At 37.7% G+C, this 19,679-nt stretch overlaps 1 protein-coding gene and 1 long non-coding RNA gene across 4 annotated transcripts; both read left to right on the top strand.

The window, feature by feature from the left end:
* Window positions 1-204: 204 nt before the first annotated feature.
* LOC107563784 (E3 ubiquitin-protein ligase BRE1B-like) lies at window positions 205-12,015 on the top strand. Of its 3 annotated transcripts, none has more exons than XM_016248735.1 (20): window positions 205-306; window positions 1,416-1,559; window positions 1,779-1,946; window positions 2,023-2,353; window positions 3,451-3,642; window positions 3,778-3,899; window positions 4,428-4,574; window positions 4,931-5,005; window positions 5,402-5,521; window positions 5,712-5,891; window positions 5,979-6,114; window positions 6,414-6,535; window positions 7,646-7,908; window positions 8,416-8,533; window positions 8,648-8,797; window positions 8,901-9,113; window positions 9,939-10,064; window positions 10,196-10,336; window positions 10,428-10,529; window positions 11,162-12,015. In XM_016248735.1, the coding sequence occupies exons 1-20, from the start codon at window positions 295-297 to the stop codon at window positions 11,336-11,338; spliced, it is 3,039 nt and encodes a 1,012-aa protein (XP_016104221.1). In that variant the 5' UTR covers window positions 205-294; the 3' UTR covers window positions 11,339-12,015. The 3 variants fall into 3 exon arrangements, with proteins under 3 accessions (XP_016104221.1, XP_016104222.1, XP_016104223.1); XM_016248736.1 differs by lacking the exon at window positions 205-306 and adding an exon at window positions 393-459; XM_016248737.1 differs by lacking the exon at window positions 205-306 and adding an exon at window positions 446-467.
* A 2,288-nt stretch (window positions 12,016-14,303) lies between these two features.
* On the top strand, window positions 14,304-19,536 carry LOC107563785 (uncharacterized). Its single transcript, XR_001606143.1, has 5 exons — window positions 14,304-14,502; window positions 16,801-16,905; window positions 17,807-17,944; window positions 18,040-18,092; window positions 18,186-19,536. It is a non-coding gene; the product is annotated as an uncharacterized lncRNA (long non-coding RNA).
* The last annotated feature ends 143 nt before the right edge of the window (window positions 19,537-19,679 follow it).

Below are 19,679 nucleotides of genomic sequence, written 5' to 3' on the forward strand. Positions count from 1 at the left end.
GTGTTGCATCGTATCCTAGCAACTGATTGTTTTTTCTTTTCTGATGAAAACTTTTTTTTATTTTATTAAATTAAACGATAAAAAATAGAAATAAAATGTAATTATTGTATTTATTACATTTGTTTTCTACGAATCAAGGAATAAATTAATTTGAAAGAAAACGTTTGAGAACTTTTATTTTCACCCTGCGATTTAGGGGAAGTGACGTAATGCATCAGACCAGCACGAAAGAGTGCACAACAATCAAGTTATTCAAATCGCTCAATCGAGCAAATACATCTGTGATTACAACAAATGTCCAAAAAGGTATGAGTGCTACAAACAAAAACGTTTCAACCATAGACTGTATAAAAACAAGGTCTATACACGCTCACTTTTATTTTGACAGACAATACTTTTTCCTGTAGTGTCAGTGTTCACGCATTCTACTGTTCTTCCTGTTTTCCGGCAGAAGTGGAGGTTTGTTTGTGGGTGCAAAGAAAATCACTAAAACAAACATTTTAATACACATTTGTAACAGTGAGGTTGCTAAAACGTTGTCGTATTGCTTATGACATATAGTTATAACGCACTGTAATTTGTACTATAAAAAGGCCTATGCTTTGACGGTTGTAGCTCGCTTGCTATGCTTTACCTAGCATTGAAGCTAACCTCACTTAAAGCGCCATGGTTGCTTGAAATGAATGAAGAAAATAACATTTTATTCTAAAACAAATATGTGATAGGATTCAAATGACTGTTAAAGCGTCTTTTATTGTTGGCTTCATTATTTAAAAAAAAATCAAATAAATAAAAATTAGATCGTCGTCGTTAGCCAGCATTGATATATCAGAAAATCTCAAATTCGTTAAGTGACAGTTGTTTCTGTTTAAATCATATCATTATCGTTCACCATTTAGTTTTGTTAAGGGAGAACAGATTCATATATTGACTATGTAAAGACAATTTTAGGCCACTTCGGTGAATATTATATATGCAAAATCTCTTTACAGCGTCTTGTTTGATAATGTTAGTACTGATAGTCTTACGTAAAGTGATAGTGAATCCCAAAATGAAATGTTCAATCATTTACTCACCCTCATGTTATTCCAAATAACATGCTTTTCTGTTGAACACAAAAGGAAATATTGTGTTTAGAAGTGGCAATGTCAGCCATCATTTACTTTAAACTGAAACTGCATCGTTTTTTCCACACAATGAAATTATTACTGAGGCTGTCATTGTGCCGAACACCTACCTCTGTTTGTGTTCCACAAAAGAGTAAGTCACACAGGTTTGGAACAACAGTAAATGATGACAGTTTTAAAAGGTTTAATAATGCTATCTATCTGCCGATAATTTGTCTGTGATTAAGGTCTTAATGATATAATAGTAATCTGTTTAAAGTTGAGTTTAACACTACGTGAATTTTGTAGGGAAGCATGTCTGCCACAGGGGGTGGGAAGCGCCCCTCAGGAGGGGATAGTCCACCTGACCCTCCTGAAAAAAAGCTGAAGAAAGAGGAGAAGACTACTACTACGCTCATCGAGCCCATCCGCATTGGAGGAGTTTCTTCTACGGTTCGTTTAATGTTGCTATCATGACTTTTTTTCTATCACTTTTGATCAATTTATTGCTGAATAAAAGTATTAATTTCTTTTAAAATCCAATTTTAGAGTCCCCAAACTTGTCAGCGTTAGTATTTCTGTCACAATCTTGAAAACCTTTGTAGACGAGATTGACTTCTCCACATTGTCTGTTGAAGCTTCTGTAATTTTGCCCCATATTGTCTTTTGCAGGAGGAGATGGACATGAAGGTTATTCAGTTCAAGAACAAGAAGCTCTGCGAACGGCTTGAACAGAGGCAGGCTTTGGAGGATGAGTTGAGGGAGAAGATTGAGAAGCTGGAGAAGAGGCAGGCAACTGATGACACCACCCTGCTTATCGTCAACCGCTGCTGGACTCAGGTTCGCCACTATTCTATTGCTTTAGCACATAAAATGAGTAGCAAAACAAGAATATTTGAACTCTCTGTTCTCACAGCTTGAGGAAAATATCCATGATCTGCTCCAACGCGTGGAGCCTAAGGATGCCCCGGCACCAGTCCAGACCCCTGCCACCCCTCCTGTTCCAGACGTCCCTGTTCCTGCTGCAGCCCCATCATCTGCTCCTAAACCTTCTGCTCCTTTGCCAGCTCCAACAGAAGGTGAGGATGGCCTCCCCCAGCCTCCATTTTCAGCTGAGGTGGTGGAAGAAGATAAAAAGCAACAACCAGTGCAAGAAAAGGAACAGACACAGGAGCAAGAGCAGCAACAGCAGCTTCCTGACTCTGAGGAGAAGCTGGCTGATGAAGCAGTGAAGGATGGAATTTCCGGTAAACATGCAAGGAGTTAGACTCCAATACACTATGTGCATATATATCTACAAATATGTAAAAATAAAGCATTTTTAGAATTGTACAAAAGGTTGTTTACATGCTAAAAATTAAACTGTCAGTCAAACAACGAAAGCATGCTGTAGATTGAGTACAACAGGGTTTTATATCATGTTGATATTTATTGTTTTAGTTATCCTATTAACCCTGTAAAGCCTACTGTTTCATATTGATATGCACTTTCAAAACCTGTAAATTATCAACATTATCAAAACTTGTTGAAAAAACAGTTGCACTCTATCTACTGCATGCTTCTGTTGTCTGATTGATAATTTATTCTTCTTTAGCAAATAAAAGGCCTTTTTACAATTCTAAAAATGTCCTCTTTCAGGTCAAGGCAGATGTGTCTTTTTGCTGTGAAATTTGTACTATTTTTTATGAACTAAACATTAGAATAACTTTTATATTGTTAGTAATATTTCAGGATGAAATTAGAATTCCATCTTATCTTTTTATGTCTGCAACAAATTGCATGTTTTTGCTCAGGGTCTCTGAATAAAATTGAGGTGTCTTTTTTTCCTCCTTGACCTTGAGTATGAATTCTTTATCCTCGTATTATCATATTTTATAAGCCATAAAAAATCCTAACGTATCAAATCTGATACTCAAGAAACAACACGTGCAAATTATTTTAGATTTGAAGAAATTATTAGATTTTTCTGATTAGTATTTCACATTTCAGTCTTTACAGCAGGGGTCACCAAACTTAGTCCTAGAGGGCCGGTGTCCTGGAGAGTTTAGCTCCAACCCTAATCAAACACACCTGAACCAGCTAATCAAGGTCTTACTAGGTATGCTTGAAACTTCCAGGCAGGTGTGTTGAGGCAAGTTGGAGCTAAACTCTGCAGGACACCGACCCTCCAGGACAGAGTTTGGTGACTCCTGCTTTGCACGTTTAATAAAGGATCAAAATTGAAATGTAAAACATGAATACATCTTCTGTCTGTTAGCTGCTAGGCCATACAGAACCTGTTCATAGCAGCTTTTACAATTCACATTCATATTGTTTTTGGTCTTTTTTTTTTTTTTTTTTAAAGCCCCTCCACCACCTCTCAGCGAGAGTGCAAAGGCTTTCCTGGCCACTCTGGATAATAGCAGTGAGGAGGAGCTCACACTGCAGCTACAGGACAGGATGCAGTTCAGCAAGGGTGCTGTGGCCTGCTTGGTCTGCATATTTGACCGTCTGCATACCACCATTGATGAGCTGTGTACCCGAGTGCAGTCAGCTGGTAAAATAAGAATGAATTTTGTGTGATTCTCGAAGCACAAACTGTTTATTATAGAAAAAAGCATCTCTAAAAGTTTTAGTTTGATCACTGTCTGAACAAACACTACACTAAACTTTTGCACTTTGTTCTTATCAGTTTGTGAGGATGACAGTCAGCGAGAGACACAAACCACAAACCGCACACTTCTAGAGGAACATAATCGACTGCAAGATCTTGCTTACTCCCTTCAAGGGAAACACCACAAAATGTCATTGGAGGTATCTGTTTACCTAGTTTTGTTTGACCTTATTCTATTTATATTTATTAAATGTTACACTACCGTTCAAACGTTTGGGATCAGTGTTTTAAAGAAATTAAAAGGTTTCGGCAAGGACACATTAAATGGATTAAAAGTAAAGGCTTTGTTACAGTAACATTCTGTTTCAAATAAGTGGTGTTTTTGTTTCAACTTTCTATTCATCAAAGAATTCACAAAAAAAAAATGTATCATGGTTTTCATAAAAATATTGCACCGTACTACTCAGCATTGAATCATACTAAGAAATGTTTATTTGAATATTTGAATGACTTGTGAACGATCATGTGACTCTAAGGACTGGAGTAATTGCTTGGTGAGCATATGATACTTTTAAAATCATTAAAAAACCTTACCAATCCCAAACATTTGAATGGGAGTGTATATAAAAACCTTTTTTTAAGCATCAGTATAAAACGGCCTATCACAGTTTGAAAGATGTGTATCTTGTACCCTGAGCTGTCCTTAAGACCAGTCTTTGCTTCCACAGTATAATGAACTGATTGACAAAGTTACAAGTTCAGAGACTAAAGTGTCTGAGATGGAAACAGCTGTGGAGGATCTGCAGTGGGACATTGAAAAACTTCGTAAGAGAGAGCAGAAGCTGAATAAACACCTAGCAGAAGCTCTGGAGCAGGTCAGCTTTTCCTTCGTCTCAGAAATAAAACATATATTTTCAGTTTTCATGCAATGTATTTCTTTTGCAATTCATCATCATCATAGTAATTATGTGTTGTTTGCATGTCTATCAGTACTTCCTTTTAAGAAAGGAAATTGTACTGCAGGATTTTATACTACAAATATTGTAATTTACTGTAGACACAGTGAACCAGAGAAACATACAGGCAAAACATACAGTAATTTGATACAATATTATAATGCAGTGATGTTAATCTGTTTGTGGTTTGAATATGGGGAGTATTAATAATTTTTTTAATGTATTTTTTTGTGTTGATTTCTTTAATGTGTATTCATTTTTTCCGCCCAAATCAGCTTAATACCGGTTACCATGCCACTGGCAGTTCAGGTGGATTACCAGGTGGTCAAATCACACTAAGTATACAGAAGGTAAAGTGTGAAACAGCGGTATTTTAGTATTATCTGTATGCTACTATAGTATTTATTAATATTTTGTATTTGCTTTTTTTTCATTCTTCTTTTAAAGTAATTTTATGTGCTATTTGTAATTTTTGTTAGCTTTTAGTTTTAAGTATTTAGCTTTCATTTAATTTTAAGTTTTAGGTTTAGTAATTGTAGTACTTAAGCTTAGTTCAGTTATTTGCCAAGGCAATATTTTTCATTTCCATTTAATATTTTAAAGTACTTCAAAAATGGTTACCTAAAACAATTTTAAAAAAATTATCTGTGTAGTTTTACAAAAATTTGTTTATTGGAATGATGTAGACCTGATTCCAATCTGTCATTGTACATCAGTTTGTTCAATATGTCTTACTCTACTCTCAGTTTGAGTCTCTTAATGCTGAACTGGAGCAGAACCAGGAACTTGCCAACAGCCGCATGGCAGAGCTTGAGAAACTGCAGCAAGAGCTACAGGAAGCTGTTCGGGAGGGAGAGAAATTAAAGGTGTTAGAGTTTACTGAGAGTACAACATCATCTCAAACTTCCCAGTAATGACCCCATTGCATTATTTGATGAGAATAGTTTTCTTTTGTGTCTCAACGTATTTCCTGTTGAAGCAGGAAGCTGGGTGAGGGCATATCAAAGGGATTTTATTTTTCATGACGCATTACCTGACCTCTGTATCTCTTTGTAGATGGATCTGAGGAATATACCAGAGGATGTGTTGAAGGAGACGCCAGAGTACAAGTGCCTCCAATCACAGTTCTCTCTGCTGTACAATGAGTCTCTAAGTGTGAAGACCCAGCTGGATGAAGCCAGAGCTCTGCTGCTTACAGCCAAAAACGCTCACCTGCGGCAGATAGAGCACATGGAAGTAAGAGAGATGACAGGACAGAAATGATTGCTTATAGTTATATCTGAGTGTTTTTCTGAGTGTTTGAATCCCATTCTCTCTTTGTAGAGTGATGAGTTGTCTCTTCAGAAAAAGTTACGCACTGAGGTCATCCAGCTAGAGGACACGCTGGCCCAGGTGCGCAAGGAATATGAAATGCTACGGATCGAGTTTGAACAGAATCTTGCAGCCAATGAGCAAGCAGGTAGCATCACGCATACAAGTGATTTTATTTGATCCGTTTTGGTTGTCATGCCCTAAGGGTTAGGTGGGATTCCTTACTGGTGAATTTTCCCAAGGCCCATTTATTTTACAGTAACCATGGCTGCAGCAAGGAAATCTGTGGGGGTGGTGTATCCTGTCATCACTTCTCTTCTTCATTGTTGTTTACGTTTTACTAAGCATCATAAACCAAGACGTTTGCCACTGTTATTTGAATGACTGTAAGCATCACTATCTCTTCTTGGCTTTTTCTTGAAATATTTCCCCTCTCATTGACTTCAGGCCCAATAAACAGAGAAATGAGACATTTAATCAGCAGTCTTCAAAACCATAATCATCAGCTGAAAGGTGATGTGCAGAGATATAAGAGAAAACTTCGTGAGACACAGATGGAAATAAACAAGGTATTGCTAATGCTGGTCTCCATTGACAGTTTTTTGATTTCCCACGATAACAGAAATTTAAGATGGAAACATTCGATCACAATGATTACATACATACAGTGCACAGCATAAATGAGTACACCCCCTCTAAAACTTAAAAAATTCAGCAATTGCTCTTTACTTAGAAGACATGTTAGGGTTCTTTGGAGATGTAATGTTCCAACAAGCCTGCTTGATCAATTACCAAAGAAGAATGGCAAAATTATTCAGCAAAATAAGATTTTCATATCAAAGTGATACAATTTTGTTGCAAAAATGAGTACACCGTCCTGGAAGTTGCTAACTAAAAAAAAAGTGTATAGGTTTAAGGATATTTTTGATCAACAGGTAAGTATATTGAACCAAAACTTTTAAAGACAAGTATTTTCCTGACAATTAAAAGTGTTATATAGCCCATTGAATCATACTCAGACTTGAGTGCTGGCAGCAGTGGAACCACTTGGGAGAGAACTGCCAGGGGACTTATTTCTTAGCATAAAAGGACAATGGTACATGAGGAATACCAAATTATTGTTTTAAGTGTGAAAATATAGCAGAAGTAGCACCGACATTCAAAAACAATGAACTTGTGATAAGGCTCCTGAAATAATCAGGTCTTCACTTTTAAGTTTTCATTTAGTGATGAGTGAATTTTTGCTAGAAAAAGAGCAGGAGAAATAACATGCAAGTGTCTCAGAGCCGGCAAAAGCTATGAAAAGAGTGACACTTTATCTCACAGAGTAAGATGCAGCATGCAGAAGTGACGTGCATGGTTGTTGTCACCACTAGAATTACCTACTGTAGCCAAAGCAAAATAAACTCATTTAACCTATATATATATATGTGTGTGTGTGTGTATATGTTTATGAAACAATACATAGCTTGTTTTCAAACAACAAAAGCAATAATTTCAATCATTATTAAATTGTTGTTAAACAAAAAGAAAAAAAAACTTTTCCAAAACATTTTACTAGCTAATCTTCCATTAACTACACATCTGTTATTGCATATGTGGGCTGTTAGTGTCTTCAAAATGATTCCATTTTAACTAAATATTGTTCTCTGTGTAATGTCACTCCTGTTGTTTTTCAGTTGAAGTGCCAGAGTGGAGAGGCAGGTGCACTGATGTTGGAAGAAAGCGTGGGTGACGGAGGACTGGTAGTTAAGAAAGAGGAAGATGAGGACCAGGAGGAGGAGGAAGAGAGAAGGAGAGAGCTGGAAAGGCAACGGGCACGGGAGAGAGAGAGGGAGGCAGAGAGAGAGAGGGAGCGAGAGAGAGAGCGGGAGAGACAGCGGAGTGAGGAGCTGAAAAGGAAGGATTCTGACACACTGAAGATGCTTAGAGGAGAGCTCAAGTATGTCTTATTTTTCAGCCTACATCATGATTCTCAGTGCTACTTGACTTCCTATAATAATGTCTACACTTTTATCAATCATGCTGAATCTAAATGGATCATAATTGATTTGAATTGGCCCCAAAAATATTTGGACACTTAAGTTCTGCTTAAAAATGCACTGCATTGCATGTACTATCAAAGCAAGTGACATTTATTTTAATTAAAGTGTGTGTGTATACAGTCTTCATTTCAGGCTGCAAAGCAACAAAATGTGATTATTTTAAAGGGTGGTGATTATTTTCTATACCCACTGTATGTATATGTATGTATATATGTATATGTGTATATATATATATATATATATACACACACAAAATATAAACCTGAAGACAGACAGCACTTTCTGTGTTGTATTTTAATGTTCTCTATTTTGGGCAACTGTAATATCACCTCATATTGTATAGCATTTAATGAACTTCACATCTGAGTCACTTTTCCCACACATCATTTGCATCATGTCAACAGAAAAGCTCAGGAATCTCAGAAGGAAATGAAACTACTGCTGGACATGTACAAATCAGCCCCAAAGGAGCAGCGAGATAAAGTGCAACTTATGGCCGCAGAAAAGAAGTCCAAAGCAGAAGTATGTTAGAAAAAGAAGCTAAAATTTGCTGTGTTTCTGTGTGGCGAAACAATTAACATGCAATTCACTTGGGGTGGTCCTTGTCTTAATGCTAACATCAGCATTGTGTGGCAGGTGGAAGAGTTGAGGCAGCGAGTGCGGGAACTGGAGGAGAGGGAAAGAAAGGAAAGCAAAAAGCTGGCAGATGAAGATGCTCTCCGCAAGATCCGTGTGGCCGAGGAGACCATTGAACACTTGCAGAAAAAACTGGCTGCTACTAAACAGGTGTCTAGTTAAACAAATGTATTGTCAACATTTGTGTTAAAATCAATCTAGATCAATAGCCTCTGTAGCAGATGAACTGATAGTGCCCGTGTGGACCTTTCAGGAGGAAGAGGCTCTGCTGAGTGAGATGGATGTGACGGGACAGGCATTTGAAGACATGCAGGAGCAGAACAGCAGACTCATGCAGCAGCTGCGAGAGAAAGATGATGCCAACTTCAAACTTATGAGTGAGAGAATCAAATCCAACCAGATTTATAAGCTTCTGCGGGAGGAGAAAGAGGAATTGGCAGACCAAGTGCTTGCTTTCAAAACCCAGGTACGCAAAAAAAAATAACATTTGACATACAATCACCATGCACCCACACGTGAATTTAGGAATGTGCAAAACAAACATATTTTCATAATCTACTAGTCGGTGGGTTCTATGGCAGGCGAGTTGACTGGCTACACCTGGAAGCTTAGGCTGACTTGTTACCTAACTGCCCAATCAGACAGTGACTTTGCAGGCAGCGTTTGCACACAAAGGTATCACACAAAACTGATTTTGGACAGGCTTGTTTGGCAGCCTAACGGTCTAATGATCTGCAACAAAATAGAGAAAACTTTGGTCATAACTGCTATAATACTAATTTCTTGCTAGATATGAATTCAAAAGTTAAAAACATCAACTGTCATGGAATTGAATACATGATGGTGGGATATCATAGGCAGCAATGTATATATCTACGTTGCCTTCAGAAATTGTTCAGATGATGGTATCTCAGTAGACATATGACTTGATCATAGGGGTCAATATTTTTAACATAGCATGCCATCTTTACTCAAATTTTTGTAGCACATGAATACACAAAATTAACCTTCAAAAATGTCCATAAAAATGGAAACCAGCAGAAATCAGATAAAAGTCTGCTAATTGATCACATTTAATGTACCGCCACTAAAAAATAAAGTTAAAATTAGAAAAAAATCTAGTTGGTTGACAGACAAATAGTCGGCTCATCCCTGCTAGAAAGCTAAAATTCATGGACCTCTCAATTTTGAGGCATAAAATCTGCACATAATAATGTTTTACAACTTCTGTTTAAAGAAAAGAAATAAATACTGATGTAGTTGTATCATCTGCTCTTTAACTCTCTCCCAGGTGGATGCTCAGCTGCTGGTAGTGCAGAAATTAGAAGAAAAGGAGGGTGTCCTGCAGAGCACACTGGTCACTCTGGAGAAGGAGCTGGCACTGCGCACTCAAGCCCTGGAGCTCAATAAGCGCAAGGTAAAACCGGAAAGATCACAGACGCCCACCTCTGTTCTCATGTCCATGACAACCATGACTCAACTTAGCCAACCGTTAGCATACATTTCCAGATGTGTGATTAATGCTTGTCTTTTTGCACGATGGCTCAGGCAGTGGAGGCGGCCCAGTTGGCCGAGGATCTTAAAGTACAGCTGGAACACACTCAGACCAAGTTGAGGGAAATCCAAGCCTCAGTACTAGAAAACCGAACTGCCCGTGAGAGGGAGAGCGTCAACCTCAAGAAAGCACAGGTGCATGGGCACATGTATTGTAGAAAAGTTTGGGATACAAATGAGTGAGAACGATGTGTGTGAAACTCTTCTACTGTGCTGTTCTTCTCAGGAGGACTTGTCCAGACTGCGACGTAAGCTGGAGAAACAGAAGAAAGTTGAGGTGTACACAGATGCTGATGAGATTCTGCAAGAAGAAATTAATCAGTATAAGGTCAGTAAAAATTTCAGACACAGTACCTACTCATTTTATATATTGGGGGCATGAGTAAAGAAGACATGAGTACTTTTATTGAGCAAATGCATTTAATTGATCAACAGTGACAGTAAGACTAAGTATACTATACTAAGTATAATGTTTAACAAGATTTCGATTTCGAAATATATTTATATTTATTTAGAAATATTTGTCCCAAACTTGTAAATATATTATTTAAAGCAATTAGAAAAAATGTATTTGTACAATTTTACAATAATAATGAAGTCATCAAAGTTATGAAAACACAAATGGAAGTATGGGAAACATGTTGTGACCAAACTAGGTCAAACTATCATATAATTTGAACTTCTTAATAGTAGCCACACTTTGAGTAGATTACACACTGTGGCTATTCTTCCAGCCAACATCTTGAGGAATCCAACTGGGATGGGTTTTTTCCCCATGTGTGCTGGCCGCTAGTTGGCTGCTTTTCCTGTACTATTTGGTCCAACTCATCCTTTAAAAAAAATATTTTTATATAAGCACAATTAATGTGTCTATGAAATTAATTTCAAGCATTTAATGACTGGTATATTATCTTAATACTGTATTATTTTTGGCTGACCTGACTGTTTTCTCATTTCTAGGCTAAATTACGTTGTCCCTGTTGTAATACCCGAGATAAGGAGACTGTCCTCACCAAGTGTTTCCACGTCTTCTGCTATGAATGCTTGAAGACGCGCTACGACACTCGCCAAAGGAAGTGCCCCAAATGCAATGCTGCATTCGGAGCAAACGACTTCCACCGCATCTACATCACTTAATTTAGTGTGGGCTTTTTGATGAACTGCAAAAAGTAGATGAGAAACGAAGGGATGAAGTGGTCTTGGAAGCACAAGATTACCATGATATGGTATTTTAAAATGCTCTAGAGAGCCACTTTCACTCCCATCTAGAGAGCCACTTTCACTCCCATCTGTGATAGGTGGTGCTAGTGACCAAACAGACATTGACAGAATGGAAACAATTGGGAAGTAGTCATGGTCTACAGCACGCAAGCAGTGCTTCTTCATTGCAGAGGAATCCATTGAGTTTTGTCTCTTACTTTTTGTGTGTTCTTTAAAGTACTGCAAATAATTTTTTTTTTAAATCTGCGTTTTGTTGAATGACCATGAAAAAAACAAAGAGGAAAGCAATCTGTATCTGCTCAGATTTCAATATATCATAAATGTCGTAACTCCACAGAATATGAGTGACATTTAAAGTTAAAAGAAACTGTTTTGTTTTGACAATTATGGCCTTATCCGTTTGAGTCGTACAGTAACTCTATCCAGTAATGTAGTTAGTGAGTCAGTCAGTTTCTATGGTGACACTCTCTGTTATTGAACCCCTTAAAGTTAGTAATGAACAGATGTGATGGGTACTGGGTGGAAAGAGGAGAGCTGCACAATTAGAAGCATAGATGGTGGTGCAGTGATCTTAAAAAGACAAAACAGAAATCAACTTTGGAGTCCAAGAAATATTCATGAACAAAATTTCTCAGTAGATATCCAACCATACTGTGCCCATAACCGATATATCACCAACGTATGTCAATAACTATTGCACAATTTCACAAAAATAAAATAAAAATTGTATAAAATTATTTGTGAACCCAGTTCTCTGCTTTGATATCAACCTAGACAACACATTTACAGACATTACGCAATGTATTTTATGCAAGTGTTTTACCTTACCAGTTAAAGCTGTTGTGTGGTTTTGTGTTGTGATTTTGCATTGAAGATTGATTTGCTTGAATCTGGCTTTTCATTTTAATGGCGATGTTATTGTTGTACTTAGTGCAAAAGGATGAACTGAAACTGTAATATTACATTTGGAAAGCAGTGCATATCTTGTCTGCCAGTACAATCCTATTTGCACAATGCATGTGTCTTTAGTAACTTCAGATGGTTTAGATAGATATGTATAGTTGCATACTATTAGAAGAGGATCACATGGGAAGCAGTCCTGGGGAGAAAATAAAACCTACCACGCGGTTTTTTTTTTAAACTTGCAATTTTTTGCCCGGAATATATATGTAAATGTTTTTCATTATATTGCGCAATTGACCTTAAGTTTTTCCCTGCACCCATGGTTTTGCAGTTCTGATCGTATTAGTAACTGTATGCCGTACTGCTTTTCTTCGCAGTCTGTGTTGTGTGTCTGCCAAACACTGAACTGTTGTTTGCTCGCTTGGACCAGTGACAGTGAATTACGTAGTTGGGTGGAGTGACTTTAATGTGCCTATTTTGCTCAAACATATTTTGTGCGCGGAGACTGGGGTCTCTAGTTCGTGCTCTTACAAAAAGTACTTGGTTTAAACGTGTATTCATTTAAGTTGTTTTCTTGATAGGTCTGACAACAAATATTTACGTCAACAAGACCACCAATATTATAAAGGCGGATATTTCTTATTACTAGAGAATTGGCGTCTTTTTCACGTTAATGTAGCTCTTGAAAGTAAAAACGACACTTGTCAGCAAACAGGCTGTTTATGTGCGTTTACCATCATTAACGGGTTTCCACTCGTAGTGCTGTGTCGTGCTGTGAATACAGAGATTCTAGGACCGTTGTAGTGCCGAAATTTGCACCCTGCCAGATTATGCACCCCCTAGTATTGGTAGGTTTGGGAGTAGGTGTGGGGGAGGGGTTAGGATTAGGGGTGGGGTTGGGATTAGGCAATCAAGTAGCGATTTCAACGAGGGGGTGCATAATCTGGCAGGGTAAATATTGATTTTCTCTCTCTTGTTCTCTATCAAGAGCTCACATTTGCTCAATCAACCCTCGTCGCTTCTCGGTCACTGTGCTGATGTCCATGTGGCATGACTGCTATGAAATATTGCTGGTGTTGTGCCGAATTCTGCACCCCCTCGTTGAAGTCGCTACTTGATTGCCTAATCCCAGCCCCACCCCTAACCCTAAACCTACCTAGGGGGTGCATAATCTGGCAGGGTGCACATTTCGGCACTACACCTGAAGCAGTGTGACTCACTAAAAAGAAGCTGCTCGTAAAAATCGGGAGTACCAGTCCAGCAGGGATTACCATAGTCCAGATGTATGCTGATGATTGACAAAAAAGAACAGGTAGAAGAGTGTCTTGAGTTCAGGAACTGGTCGCAACTTGTGCTTAATATTTTGCATTGCATGTGAACAATAATAAGAACCATTACACCAAATCAAACTTCATGTTAAAATCACATATACATTTTTTAAAGGATTGTGTTCTCATTAACCCTGCTAAAAGGGAACGTTCTCAGAAAGTTATGAACAAACATTTTCCCATTAACAATAATAGAATGTTTGTTCAAAGTTCTTTAATAACGTTCTCAAAGCACAGGCACATGCATAAATCGTTTATGGAATGCTTTTCTAAAACATTTGAGTTGGACATTCGTCTAAAGCGAACATTCGCATAATGTCTCCAAAATCATAAAATGGAACGTTCCTCTTAATGTTTACATAACCAAGTAAAAACGCTTTTTAAACTTTAAAAACGGAATGTTCGGAGAACATCCAGAAATAACGTTTTCATGACTTAAAGGGAACGTTAGTAAAACGTTCTTGTTTGCTGGGAAACTCTTGACGTGGGTTAGACTTCATTTTAAGTCTCGCGGATGCCCTAAACGCTGTCTACTACATAGACGGCCCACAAGCTTTTGAGATACAGCCACAGAATCTCAGTACAGTACATAGGAAATGACTCATAGAGGAGTTGAATCCAACGCGTGGGTGTGGGCGCTATTAAAACAAGACTGAAAGTTTGGGGTGGGTCATTCACACGCGCTGCTTTTGCTATGCTTGAAACCCATTTGTGGCTTTTAATCTTTTGAAATCGCTGTGGGATTTCAATATATATAAAGCTCAATGGATTCCGGTGCTATGTTGCGTTGCCTCTATTGGATTACTCTATTGATCGCCACGCTTATTCATGGAATAAACGCGGATAAAAGTAAGAATATTCACAGTTACTTGCTTAATATGTCTATGTTATGACATAGAGCGTATGTGTGACGTTTGTTATGTATTTTTCTGCTGGTGAGGAAAGTCCCAACCTTTATGTCTCATTTGTCCTCTTGCTATGAACACATACATGAGTCTCTCTATAGCGAGACGTGGAGTCAGTGGAGTTAATGACGATGAACTGCCTCATTCGTAATAGCTTCCTTTACCAGTTACAGTTCCCACCGGTTCCGCATTCCAATGCTCTTATTTCACTCCCGCCCGCTCCGTGGGTTGTATTGTGCCCAGCTGAGAACAAGAGGCTTCAACTTTCCATGAGGAACATGAAGCTTGTAGTGCCTTTGTTACTTTGCCATGTGTATGTTACTGCTGGAACAGTTTTAATTGTAAAAACACTTGCAGGAATGAAAAAAGGGATTGTCTGCTATGGAGAAGTCTTAGGCAATGTCTTGGAAAGTGCCCATATGCCCTTGTTATATTCAGTGGCTTTAGTTAAGCAGTGATTTAATACAGACAGAAAACTGATTCATGTCATGTCATGTCACAAAGTTACATTACAACGAGGAAATTAGATTTAAAGTCTTATGAATTTAATCATAAACATCAAAACATGCTTAAATCATCAATATACTGTAGTGGTTCTCTAGGGGCATCTGGCCCACTAGGGGGCCTTACAAAAACTTCCAAGGTGGCTGCAAAACATCTTCATATTATGTATAATTATAATTAACAAATAAATTAAGAAAATAATTCAAGAATTGACTGATTTTTTTCCCAGTGCAGCATACAACCTTTGCAAACAAAACTGACACATTTAATTAATACAAATAGCCTATATATATTTTTGTTTTGTTTTTAATTAGGCTATTTGATTATATTACTTTTCTTTAAAAAATGTTTTGGTAACAAATAACTTTTCAAGCATCAATAAAACAACTTTGTGAATTATTCAATTCATTGTAAAAAAAAAAGAAAGAAAAAAAAAGTAAAACATGGCACCTCATCATTTCAGCAGAAGTGCAAGAGGAAGAACCCCAGGCTGTGTAGGGGCACCTTCAGATATTAACTTTGACAAAAGGGGTCCTTGGATTACAAAGCTTGAGTACTACAGACACTCAGCTTGAAATTCAAGCTGATGTTTACTGATCATTTAGCTTGCTTGGGTGTGCATGATAAAACACAAGGCTTTGCTATTTTACTATTGTTCAAGGGCGCAGTGGTGAGGACTGATTTCAGTAGCCTATGTCTGAATTAACTTTTAGATGAGCAGCCCACATTCGCAACCTCAAACCACATGAGATAAGAATGTACTGAAATCTGATTCAATAGCCTACTTCCTGAACTGTTTTAAAATGTGCTTTAATGTATATGGCATAAAGATATGCAGATCTTTATGTTTCAGTGAATATTTAATGCAGTAGCCTAATGCATCCTTGAAAGTCTCCATACAGGGCCAATATCAGATTATAAATCAACCTGAGCAGAAGGCCTTTACGTTGTTCGTCACACAACTTGTCAAGAAAAGATTTGACATTCAATATGCACTAGCACTCATTTTAATTAAGTTGCTCTGGCTAATCATTTACATTTGATAGTGATAAATGTAGCGCCGCATTTCACAAGGATGAGACATCAAGACGAAGTCCTTTGAAAGCAAGTCTTCATTAGAATATGCCGGTGTTCTAGAAGTCACGTCACAAGAGTACTGCAGCTGATTAGTTTGCAGATGTTAATCATATGTAGACCGCAGCTGTTTATGTGAAAGACTTTCTGTGGTACCTGCCTTACCGCTTTTTCCTTTAATGTACCTCCCTTGATTGCAAGCATGTGCGCAAGACAAACCCTAAGCCCCGCAGCTTTCACTGATGACTCCTTCGCCAACCCATTAGTTCTCTTAAAGTCTCTTTTCCATGTCCTCAGTTGTCGCAGTGGGACACTTTGCATTCACTCAGAGGCCGCATCAGTCTGGCCGTGATCGAGCTAAGACTTGCTTACGCACTCAGAGCATGAGTAATACCGTTTCCCCGCGAGTGCAGTGCACCACCACATCACTTCAACGGAATTTCCCAACGCATTTCATATGAAAAAGAGGCAGAGTGCGAAGAAAGCTCTTGGATCGTCTTATTCAGTAGTAACACATCAAATATTACCATTGTGCAAAACCTCGAACACACCCCAAGTTCTCGGGAAACGCGTGCGGAGAAGCTGTTTTTGTCAGTTTCGCTGTAATTTGCTGCCGCTATTTGACACCTTTTTGTGTTTGTGCTTCTTTTTTCAATTTTGGCAGGTTCAGCCCTTTGTTTGAAATCGGAATTCTGGAACAAAGATGTCGCACAATGTGTACCTTGTTATATATGCAAACAGTACCCGAAAACCCCATCATGTGACACATGTGAGTATATATGGCTCACGAACTCATAAAAAAGGTACAAAAAGCTGTTACTAAGGCGGTAACCCTGATACACAAAAACTAAAGGTACATCTTTCTACCTTATTTGTCCCTAAATTGTACATATTAGTAGCTACCTTACAGGTAGCCTACATATTAGGCATACTTTAAAAGTGCATAGGCTATTAGTGCTAAAGTAGGCTTATTTTGAAAGGGTTCCGCCCCATTTACAGTTTTGTCCCTTTTTTATAAAGCCTACAAGAGTTAATTTGCTTTTATCATGTGAGAACTGAACGAACGCCATTTTTCCGCCATTGAATGAAAATTTTAAAAAGTAATTGCAACTTTTTCTCTCAAGATTCTTACTTTTTTTTTTGTTGTTGCAAGAAACAAAGTTTGAATTGTGAGATATAAATTCAGAACTGCGGGAAACTGTAAAAATAGTGAGATCTCAACTCAGAATTGCTAGAAAAAAATCTTTTTGTGTGTGATATGAAGTCGCAACCACTTGTTTTTTTATCTATTATTTATGTATTTATTTATTTATTGAGACGGAAGCAGGGTTGCATTATAATGTCCTACTTTCTACTATTTTCAAAGACTGAATGAAAATGGGGAATTTCACTACAATGGAACATTTGAATTTACATCCACTCATATGAACAAGATAACTTGAATAAAAAAATAGTTCATTTTGTTAAACAAGATTGAAAGATTCAAGTCATTAAAATGGTCCGATATTCCCATCACTATTGAATAAGGTTAAACACTCATGAGAATGCATTGCAAGTAGATGCTTTTTGCAATAGGTCAAAGCTTACGTACAGAGAAGGAGTGGTCAGATTCTTTCTGTATTGTGTGAAGAGCTGGAGGTCTTCCAGTAACATTGTCCTATGTTTTTAAGGCCCACCCATAGAGCCTTCGAATTCCTGGAGGGTGGCAGCAATTACCAGTTTATCTGTCCTGGCAGCCGTAATTGTTAGCGGAGCCTTGCTCATAGGCGTTCTAGTACATCAATGCAGGTCCAAGAGGACCTTACGTGGTGAGATGTTAACATTACAGCATCTTTTTAACAACAAACACTCTCCTTCAGAGCAGGACTCAAAACTAACTCAACTTTTTCTGTTCACAACTCAGAACCGATTGAAGAGACAACAGGACCCCTTTATCCAGTATAGGTTCTTCATAAGGTAGGGGTTGAAAAATGCAACACTTCTTAGGATGCTTTGAAATGCATTAAGGTAATTAGTTTTGTTCATATGCAATCTTTTAAATGTTTGCAGCTCATGGAACTCAAGCTGACAGCATATGAAAATGGACTGTTACTCCAGTCAGTTAAACACAGGCTGGTACCTCAACCACAGAGTGTTCTAGGAGTAGCATCTGATTTGTCTAATTTATTACATTAGTAGGCTATGTCATGCATAGCAAATGATTATGCAAAAAAGCTGCACTGAGACCTTCCTTGTCACTCACTGTGCAGAACAGGTTTGCAAGCCTTAGGTGCTACGTGACATCCTATAGACAGCAAGATAGCATATTTTATATTCCTTTTTTTGGAACCCCTCAAATGCTTTAGTGACAGGTTTTGTTACACTGTTTTTGCAAAAAATGTGTGGCCATTCATGTTGCACTTAGAGTGCACTGTAGATGCATTTCCACCTGAATATTCCTTGTTAGATTTGCAAACACGATAAACACAAATAACCGAAACTAGTTTAACATAGACTTAGAGATGATCCTTTTTTACACAAATATGCCTTATAGACAGACTAAGTATGGCACATAGCCATTTGAATGTATTTGTAATCTTTGTACAGTTTAATTATCTATTTTTATAGTGTTGGAATACTATGCACTGTATAGATGTAGCCCTTTGTACAACAATATTCTGACACTGACTGGCTCAGCAGCCCGTCTATGGCATTGATGAACATTCTGGAGATGTGGAGGCACTGAAGAGCAGCGAAGACAAAGCATTACCTGAAAGTGAAGAGTTGCCAGCTGACATGAACAGATTCTTTAAAAGAGCTGCAGGTGTCAGATTCAATCTTAGTTTTCCTACCTTTATGCGCATAAGAGATTAGATAGTTTAGTGTGATATTTACATACATCTATCGTGATGCATTTAATCTCTCGTGTTTTGAAGATGTGTGTAGCCTGCTGTGGGCATTAGGAAATGTATATATTTATATGCAGCAGATGCTGAGGAGTAATGAAATTAACTTGTTTGAAAGACATCAAGCATTTTTAGAAAGGTTAATCTCACAAAACCTGTGAAAAAAAGGTCTGAGTCACATTTCAACCCAGAAATTATTTTGCTTAAAGAAATCATCTTTTTTTTTTTTGCAGTGTTACATTGTTTTCAAGAAAACTAAGCACATTTTATATGCCAATTCCCAAGAATACTTTATGTACCTCAATGCAAATCACTGCCATGTTTGTCAGAAATCTAGAAACATCAAGAAGCTAGTCCAGAATCTTGATAAACATAAACCTGCGAAGCATGCACAGCACTGTCACAGTCTTGAGTAAAGTTGGTTGTGTATATGTGCCTTTACTCATTCACAATTACTCCACAGACTGCAGAGGAAACTATGCATTTGAATGCAATAAAGAGACAACTAATGTACTATATTTGTCTGTTGACGTTTTCTTTTCCTAAATGTTTTCTTAAAAGTATTTAATTTGGAGTCTTCACACTTGAAGAAACAATATGACAGCAGAATGATAAACCCATCTACTCATTTGCATATTCTAAAATAATCATGTAATGC

The sequence above is a fragment of the Sinocyclocheilus grahami genome, unplaced genomic scaffold (genome assembly GCF_001515645.1).
Source record: "Sinocyclocheilus grahami isolate Dianchi unplaced genomic scaffold, SAMN03320097.WGS_v1.1 scaffold889.1, whole genome shotgun sequence".
NCBI classification, from domain to species: domain Eukaryota; kingdom Metazoa; phylum Chordata; class Actinopteri; order Cypriniformes; family Cyprinidae; genus Sinocyclocheilus; species Sinocyclocheilus grahami.